Source organism: Erigeron canadensis, chromosome 7, assembly GCF_010389155.1.
Source record: "Erigeron canadensis isolate Cc75 chromosome 7, C_canadensis_v1, whole genome shotgun sequence".
Taxonomy (NCBI): domain Eukaryota; kingdom Viridiplantae; phylum Streptophyta; class Magnoliopsida; order Asterales; family Asteraceae; genus Erigeron; species Erigeron canadensis.
The window spans coordinates 20381646-20391466 of NC_057767.1; the positions used below are offsets into that span (position 1 = coordinate 20381646).

Consider the following 9821-nt stretch of genomic DNA (forward strand, 5'->3'; position numbering starts at 1 on the left):
AATCCACCTAGGTTCGAGTTCCACTTCCCACATTTATGGGGTGGATTAATTGGGGTTTTTCGAGAATCCTGGCTTCCAAGGATACGTGTAATTTAGTAGTAAGAGTATAATAGAATGTCATTAAAAAAAAATTATAATAAATAAAAAATTAAAAAACAATTATGATTATTTCTTTTGATTTCGATAGTTCGTGATTTGTTTTAGATTTGGATTCTTAATAAGACAAATGTGTTGTGATGAATATAAAAATAGTATTTGATTTTCAAGAAAGCAATCGCATGGATGGTGGTGAGTTGCAGGAAGTCATGCTTGGTAAGTAAACTAAACTGCCTACGTCATCAGCTAAAGGTCACAAAAAAAAAGACGACAACGAATTACAGCCAAACGTAGTTAAAGCTTATCTGTTAGTGAGGAAGTAATCAGACTCTTGTGTCATTTTGGTAAAATGATTTTTAGAATTCGGTACAAACAGGTACTATACCGAAAATCTCGGTACTGACCGTAATAGAAGATTCAGTACGGTATCGGAATTGGGTTTTTGGTGAATTCGGTTTCGGTACGGTTCAGTACCATACCGAAACCATCCCTAATTGTTTAATTCGAGTTTTACTTGACCTTGAAGTCAATAGTTAAAAATTGTGTTTGAAACAAATGAATTCGGCAGCGATAAACAAAAGTATTATTATGGCCTTTAGCTTTACCCATTTCCATTTATTATTATCTCTCTCTTCTCCTAGAGATATAGGGATATGAGCGTTCAATTATTTACTTAACGAAGTACTAAAGTTATATGTTTAAATGCAAGAAAGTTAAGTACTAATTTTATATGTTTTAATTAAAAGAAGGTAAGTACTAATTTTATATGTTAATGCATCAGGAAGGTATTATTTGTATCACAATTTTTAATAAATATACATCATAGCCGCTTTAAAATTTGTATATTGTGGTATACTTTTATTAAAAATAATGGTACTAATATCACCTCTCCCACATATCAAGGGCATAAAAGTCTACCACAAAAGTTTTGAAGACATGCACTTCCAAGTATGCAAATTTTTTGCGAACACAAATGCTTGGTTACCAAAATCCACAATCAGAGGGGCTCCAGACTTTTGCAACACAGGTTGTACCATGTGGTAAGTATATATATAATATATCCTCTTCACCTCTTGGAATGCAAAAAGAAAGGGTTTTTAGAGTTAGAAGGCGAAACTTCTCAACCGGATCTATTCACCAGCAAACGTGGCTTTTGGGAAAAATACACATCTCAAAACAGAAGTACATCTCCCTAACCTTATGGACTTAGAAGTTGACGAATAGCTTTTCACCAAGACCAAAATCAAATCACAGATATGAAAATCCAAAAAAGTTTGCCACATCAGAAACTTGAATCCTTCCACTTTAGTCATTTTTAAGAGTTGCAACACCGATTCTTTCTTAAATTTCAACATAATCGAATTTAGAGAATCTGGCAAACCTGCATCAGAATTTCTTGACAAAAGGTCTTTCCGCACCACGGAAGAAAATTGACGGGCTCATCACTTGGTGGTTTTAAACTGAACATCTCTTTTTTTACTTTAGCCGCTGCCCCTTTGATCCCCAAAAAAGGACATGAAATACCGCCAGTACACCTATCAAGCTCATTGTATTTTGAAAAGGTGTTTTAGTTTGACGACAAGCTTCCATTCTTCATTGGACAACTCATCCTGATATGTGCAGAATTATAGACAGTTAGCTACTGAGTAGTTAAATCATTTAGTGCTGCAAATTGACTTACCCGATAATTGGCCTTTAGTACATCGATTGAACTCCTTGATATATGACTAACAAGCTCATCCTCCATTTCAAAATGCCTCCCAAACATTTTCTGTTGCTCTTCCGCATTGCTTCCTGTTATCTGCCATTGTTCAACACTACTCAGTCACAAAATTCAAGAGGTTGTATAGTTGTAATTTAAAATACATTCTAGAGCCCTTTCAACTCTTTTGACCAGAGTTTCCTTCTAGCTACTACATTCTTTAATTTACTACCCATTACAGACCTGTTAAGATGTAAAAATTACAATAGCATATTCCGGATAATTCCAGTGTTCTTTAACTTATTACGTTAATATTCTTATTTATTCAGGACGTTTTAAGCAACTTGACTATGCTTTGGGTGATCTTCAACCCACTTGGGCAATTTCTATTTTAGAATTAAAATATAATAAAACGACCAAATCGAGAAAAACATTGCACCAATCGAAAATCAACATATCAATGAATTGCAATGCCTCCTCTGATGCAACACAAAGACACCAACAAGATCAAAGTTCATACCTTTATAGCCACCTTCTGACCTTTCTTCGCATAGTCGACTGGCTTGTGGTTATTTTCAATGGAAGATATCCGACCAATATCAATGAATTCCCTTTGAGGAATGCAAATTGGAGTTCCAATCTGCAAAGAATATAAAGGAGAAAAAGCGCACGTCAACAGAGCAATCTATTAATTATCAAAAAAGTACGAAAAACATCCCAAAAAGAGCATAAAAATACAATTAGAAAATAAGCACAAGTCAAATCATCAAGTGAAAAAAAAAAGGAGTTAAATGATTATAAATGTTATTTGTATTCACTAATCCGACACATTTATCAGCTATAAAGCTGTGATTGTTTTCTGTATGGAAGGTTAAAAGACAAGCGAACAGAATGTATACAGAAAAGCACAAATCTAAAATAAGCCAATTTGCATGATATATGGCAAAGAGCATGTGATATTCCAACTCCAAAAGAAAACTAATAAGTTTCGAACAAGAAATAAAATATATAATATAAACCAATATTAAGGAAGAGTTTCAAAATGCTCAAGATTCAAAACTAATAAGTTTCGAACAAGAAAACTAATAGTACACTATAAGTGTTTTACAGGGCAACAGAAAATTTGCGTATTACAATACAAAGAAAAGAGTTTCAAAATGTAAAACATGTAATACATGAAAATCATCCAAGGTTACTATCAAAAAGCTACATGATTCATTATTAATATTTACTAATTTCATAACTTTGTTTATGTATTAACACCATTTTGTTATGGACACTTTCAGTATTTCCATATAAGATTGCAATAAAAATAAATTACCTTAAGAATGCCCTCGATAACATCCACACCAAGAATTATTGGATCCTTCTTGTTGAACACGCAGTTTGGCATGATTTGAAGGACACATGGAAACACGGCATCTTCGGCAGCTTCTCTCTTCTTTTCTTCCTTAAGATTATCAATATACGCCTTAAATTGATCAAACAAATGGTAAATGATATCAGCAATGAAGATTTTTACACCAAGATCATCTGCATGTTCCCGGGCCTCTGGGGTCACTTTGACATCAAAAGCTAAGATGGTTGCGAACTCTTTTTTCTTTTCTAACATTACACTAGCCTTCATGACGTCTTTCTTATGCACGGGACCTATGCCTATACCACTAACAGGTATGTTTACTGCTGGAGTTTTTAGAAACTCGAGTAATGCTTCTAATGATCCTAGAGTAGACGCTTGGACATAAACCCCTTCGCCACTTTTATCAATCCTACTCATGACATTCCGCATATCGTCCATCACTGATTCTTTGACTTCTTCCACATCATCATCTTCCCCTATCACATAAAGGGCAGTTCCCGCCACTGCATGCTCAAGATTCTATTCAAAAAACATAAGTTTTTAACGTCAATAACAATTGAAAGAATAAACTGCTGGTGACATAAAGGCATAAAGCTAAAAGAGAACTCAAGTTGGAGTTTATGATTAAAACAGAGGTCAAAACGAGTATAAGTTGAAATGGGTCATTTTTAGTAATGATTTAAACTAAAGGGGCTTAGTTGGCCCTTCAAAATGTTTTGATCAAAAAAGACGTTAGGAAAATAATGAAAATAATTACCAGATAATTCAAAGGTTGCATACGTTAGATAGATTTGGAAAAGTTCAAACCAGTTTTGGCCAATTTGAGCCATGGCCAAAATTTCAGATTTGACAATCAAGCATAATAAATCAACCTATTCATAGTACCGGTCGTAATTGCCAAATTGAGTCAAAATACATGACTTTTGTATTAAGCAAACCCTTGTTCATTTTTTATTTTTAATTTGCAAATAAACATCACCTGCGCAGTAATTTTAATCCCTTGTGCAGCTTTAATTTCTTTGTGATGAATGTAGGCTCCCTGCATAGAACAACAAAAAGACGTGTCAACACTTAACGATCTCTAGATAAATGCTACAAGCAACGGTCAAATGTCACTAGGGGCAACGGCATAACCAGCCCCAACATGGTACTATTTCTCATTCTTATGTAGCTTTCAGCATTGAGTCAGATGTAAACGTTTAAAATATCCAAGATATATCACAGAAAACTATTGTATGCTATATGTAAAATCAGAAGCATAGTTCAGATTAACTATTAAAATTTACATCAAAGGACCTTGATCAGGTTAAAACACAACAAAATATGGTCAAATGTTGAAACTCATGGCTCCAAATAATATTAAATTTGAAAAAAAGATTCCCACTGATACATGTGCAATGAGCAAAGCTATATGAAAACTGCAGCCTGACATTAATATGTCTAAATAGTGGAAAATATCTAGAATTAAATGCATGAGCCATTATTGAAAAATACCAAAAGAATCCAGAGATATTCTCACCTTTACTCGGAGTTCCTTCATTGGATGGGGAGTTAGCAATGACCGGATTGTAGTGTGAATCGGTCCCTGAACAGGCATGGTTTGTTAAAGCATAGCTACCACAATAGTAATTTTAATGTACCACAAAAAGACTAGCACTTGCCTGGAAGCCACAAACAACAATCTCATCTCCTTCATGAAGCACGCCATTAACCAATACCACGTCGATGGTTGTTCCAAGTCCTTCTATGACTTTAACCTCCAACACCGTACACTAAAAAATACCCACTCCAAAATCAGCAATCAGATGCCGTAACTCTCATAGAAGTCGATGACATGGGATAGGAGATGTACCTGAATGTCACTGCTGTATGTAAGTTTTTCAATCATTGTCTTCTGAGCCCATTGGACAAGCAGTAACAGCATTTCTGGTATGCCTTCACCACTGCTCACCAAAACAGACACATTTCACTTAAAGATCTGCACTCAAATGGTGTGTTGCATTAGATCAACGGATAAAGAACTACCTGATTGCGCTAGTAGGCACAATACTGTAAGTTTCCCCCCTATCTTTGTTCTTGTTGTACAATTCTGTATTCAATCCTTGCTCCTTAAATTGTGTGATTATCTAAAAGTTAAAAACACAAATCATGACAAAGCTAGTAAGTAAAAGAAACAAATGTCATCATTATAGAAACAAGACAAAGAGGCATGGTGACCTGAGTGACTCTGTGATCGAATTCAAGTAGGACATCCTTTGACTGTTGCTTCAAGGCCTTACCAATTGGTGCGTTTCGGCAAGTTTTCCAGCCATATAATCTGTCAACCTACACATGCGCGATACAATGTACAAAAATCAGACACGAGAAACAACGAAAGAGTAACGTTCATAAGGAATTGATTCCCAACTCACCTTATTCAAGGCCACAATAAACTCGGTGTTCCGCATTCTCAATAGGTTTAGTGATTCAATGGTTTGTGGTTCTAAGCCATGCATAATGTCAACAACCAAAATGGCAATATCACATAAGCCAGAACCCCGAGACCTTAAATTCTTGAAAGACTCGTGCCCAGGTGTATCTATAACCAATAAACCAGGAACGTTGAGTACAGCATCAGCTTTCAAGTCCTTTGTTCTGTCACGGATATTCTCAGCTGGAATGTAAGTAGCACCAATTTGTTGGGTGATTCCTCCAGCCTCACCTTCCTGAACATTAGTCCTTCGAATACAATCAAGCAACTTGGTCTTCCCAGTATCAACATGACCCATGATGCAGCAAATTGGAGACCGCAATGTCTTTTCACCGCCTTCTTCCTCCTCTTCCTTCTCTTTCTTTTTACCCTTGGCATCTTGTCTACCTTTGTTTGCAACTACTGTCACAGGCCGACTTTCCTTACCCTCGAGATTTAGACCTACCACGGTATTATTTTGAAAACTCTCAGTCTCCTCCTTTTTAACAACAGCTTCGGATTTAGGTTTGAGTTTGGTTTCAGGTTCAGTAGGTTCCTCATCAGCAAATGCGCTAATGCCCGGCAATTTGATATCAGCATCATCCCAACTCTTTGCATCCCATTCATCGTCTGACTCATCGTCTTCTTTGTCCCCATTCTCTTCAACTGCAGCAGCCTCAGTTTTCTCCCCCACAACTACCATTTCCTCATCGTCCGCCTTCTCGGTATCTACGGAACCCAACTCAGAGACATTATCCTCCTGGTTTTCAGTGGCGGAAGGAGCTTTACCGTATGCCTGCTGATTTGGCTTCGGTTTTTTTGATGTGTACCTGGGCCGTTTTGGGAGTGCAGTACTAACCTCTCCACTTGGTTGAGGCAAGCCACCAGCTTTTTCAAGGATTTGTTTCCTCATTAGATCCAATCTTTGGGCATCTGCCTTCTGCTTAGCTGTCAAAGGTTTCCCTTCTTGTTTCTTCTTCAACAACTTTTCCCTCTCTCTTTCCTTTTTCAAGCGTTTTTTGTCTTCGGCCTTCTTCTCCTCTTCTGCTATTCTCAAACGCTCTTCTTCTTCCTTCCTTTGCTTCTCTTCTTCGTCCCTTTTCTGCTTTTCCTCTGCTTCTTTAAGCCTTGCAAGTCTCTCTTGCATTTCTCTCACATGTTTCGGGACCTTCTTATCCGGTACCTTACCCTTCGAATCTGCAGCTTTTTCTTCAACAGCAGGAGCTGCAGCCGCAGCCTTCTTCTCTTTTTCCTTTTCCTTTTTCTTCTTCTTCTTTTTCGCTGCTGCAGACTCTACCACTTCTTCAGTTGCATCCTTTTCTACACCTTCATCCGCTCCCGTGGCTGGTTCAGCCTCAGTTTGAACCTTCTCTTGTAGCTGTTCCACACTAGCAGAAGCAGAAGGCTGAGCAGGAGCAGGAGCTTCACCAAGTTCAGCAAGAATTTTGTCAAGATCATCCTCTTCTTGGGCAGTTCTTCCACTTTTCTTTTTCTTTTTTTTGTTTTTTGAAGTTTCTTGGACTTCAGGTTCTTTGCTACCAGTAATGCTGGTACTAGGCTGTTCATAGTCCTCAATTGTGTTAACTGCACTCCCATTTTTCTTCTTGGATGACTTCTTTTTACCAGAAAACTTAATCGTGGAAGAATCCTCTCCATCACCCTCAGCAACATCATCCACACTTAATCCTGAAACTGAGACATCTTCATTATCAGATAGAACGTTTTTCTTGTTAGACTTCTTTTTCTTCGCTGTAAAGGAAATGGGTGCATCATCATCCCCTGCACTTTCTTTCTCATTCTCTTCATCGTCAAGGGCTGCAAAGACACTACTCTTTGTCTTCTTATTACCCTTGGAGGATTTCTTCTTCCCCGTAAAAGAAATAACAGGCTCATCATCTTCATCCTCCGTTTCTAGTTTCGATTCTGACCTCTCAACCAACTCTCCATCATCATCATCATCATCCCTAATAGCACCAAACGCCGAACCAGTAAACAAACTACTGCCCTTTTTTGAATTTGATGACTTCTTTCCACTAAACACAACACTAACATCCTCATCCTCACTACCATCCTTATCCTTGGTAACATCCGATATCTCGTCAACATCATCTTCATCACCAAGCAAAGCAAAAGCAGAAGCTCCAAACGAGCTCCCAGCCTGTTTCTCCTTCCCTTTACTTTTCTTCTTCCCCATAAACTTAATCTCCTCATTACCATTACCATCCTCTTCATCCTCATCCGTTTTCAAACTCTTCTTGTTCCCTTTCTTACCCTTCTTCTTACCACCAACCAGCACCACAGGCTCCTCTTCCTGAACCGGTTTCTCTTCTGACAATTCCGTCCCAATCGAATACTCATCATCATCAATCACTACAGCTTTCTTTCTAGACTTACCCACAGCACCGTCCTCTTCACGACCGGCACCCTTCTTTTTCCCCATTGATACTATATTATTTCAACAAATAAAGTGAACTTACTGTGATCCAACAATCCAAAAACACAAACTCAACTAACCTTCAAAACCTACATTAAAAAAAAGTAACAAACATTCAAAATCTTAACTACACACAAAAATCACATATGGGTTCAATCTTAATCAGATAATTCTAACTTCAAACACCTATAATAAAGTCCAAAAAATCTATAAAGTTCAAATATAAAACAGTATATAACACATGGGTATATCTTAAATTCATATAATATATCAAATACCCAATAGGAATAAACTCACAATTAGCACAGAAAGATACAGACTTTATATTAATCTGGACCAATATCAAATCAATTCTATATAGCATAAAAATAAAATAAAAAAAAATAGATGGATAACTTACCTTGTTGCAGATGCAAATTTGTGTATATGTTAAATATGTGTATATGAAGAAAACTGTAATTTAAAGGAGATCACTAGGAAGCAAAAAAAAAAATATAGTGATGATGACAATATAGATGAAACAAAAGAAAATAGAATTATTTTTGTGGGGAAGGAAGGGTGAGTGCGTTATATGAGGGTTGTATGTATGTATTAGGGTTCAATGAATGAGAGATTGGGTGCGGCTGTGGCTAGGTTCTTCTTTGTTACGCGAATGTGTCTCTTTTCTATTATTTGTTAACATGGCTTTATACATATCTATTTACACAAATAATTTACCTTTGTATAATTGGGCCTTTGTTTTTAGGATGTATACACCCGTGTGAGAGATGGTTATGACGGTGATAATATGGTTGTAAAGTTGACATGGTCGGATGGTGTAAATAATTGATTTTGAAGTAATTGATTTAAATGGTTAATAAAAATATTTTAAAAGATAAAAAATCGATGGTGTAATTTAGCTTTGAACATAGAAGACAGTTTTTTATTCAATAGTATAGATAGCTTAAAGTTGGAGACAACTTTGTTGGTAAAATTTTGATGGCTTCAAACTTTAAAAAATCTCAATTCATATTTTTATTTTGTTCAGTTGGAAATCTTTATGTAGCTAAAAGTTATAATAAATGTAAAAAAAATAAGGTATATTTATATAAGAGTAGTTACGTTTGTTACACATAAATAAGGGCTATAATGAAAAGTCTGATTATAATCAATTAAAATAACAGTGTTCATTTTGGACAATGGAAGTGAAAAGTTCATTACTTTCGTAACCTAATTCCCATATCAACAGATTTTCCTTTTCATACTACTGCTCTTTATTATTCCTCATGAATCTCTTACATTAATAAAACAAAATTGTGATGATGTCACTTTAATAAAGAAGACTTCTTAATATACAATCTTGATATATTTATGACATCATTTAAAAAAATTAAAAATGGACATAAAAAAATAAATGAAAACTTATTTCAAAATATTATAATATTAATTTTTTTTAGAAATAATCGTGGAAGGTTTCTATTAAAATAGGAAACAAATTTGTAGATCAAAATTAATTATTACAATACCATTTTGGAGTTAAAGGTATATGATTTGAATTATCATTAGATTTTTAACATAGCTAATGTGATGTATAATTGTTATATCTTATGATTTTTCAACAAATTGTAATCTTAACATCGCTCATTCAATGTACAATATAATAGTGTCCAACATAATAAGAAGTTAAACACGTTCGTTGTGTTGTACCTTTATAAATTCAAAGTTTATTCAAGTGCCCGCATAATATGCGGGTTAATCGGCTAGTAAAGTATTTAAAGACCAAACTTTTAAATCATATCTT

At 35.5% G+C, this 9821-nt stretch overlaps 1 protein-coding gene across 1 annotated transcript; it reads right to left on the reverse strand.

Annotated features, from left to right (window-relative positions):
- Nucleotides 1–1110: 1110 nt before the first annotated feature.
- Nucleotides 1111–8678, reverse strand: LOC122607540 (eukaryotic translation initiation factor 5B-like). The gene is made up of 12 exons (XM_043780531.1): nucleotides 8442–8678; nucleotides 5570–8130; nucleotides 5376–5483; nucleotides 5184–5284; nucleotides 5011–5101; nucleotides 4820–4930; nucleotides 4678–4743; nucleotides 4138–4197; nucleotides 3120–3677; nucleotides 2319–2438; nucleotides 1778–1897; nucleotides 1111–1706 (listed from the first exon to the last, which is right to left on the reverse strand). Exons 2-12 carry the CDS (start codon nucleotides 8045–8047, stop codon nucleotides 1641–1643), a joined length of 3879 nt encoding a protein of 1292 aa, XP_043636466.1. The 5' UTR covers nucleotides 8048–8130; nucleotides 8442–8678; the 3' UTR covers nucleotides 1111–1640.
- Between the last annotated feature and the right edge of the window lie 1143 nt (nucleotides 8679–9821).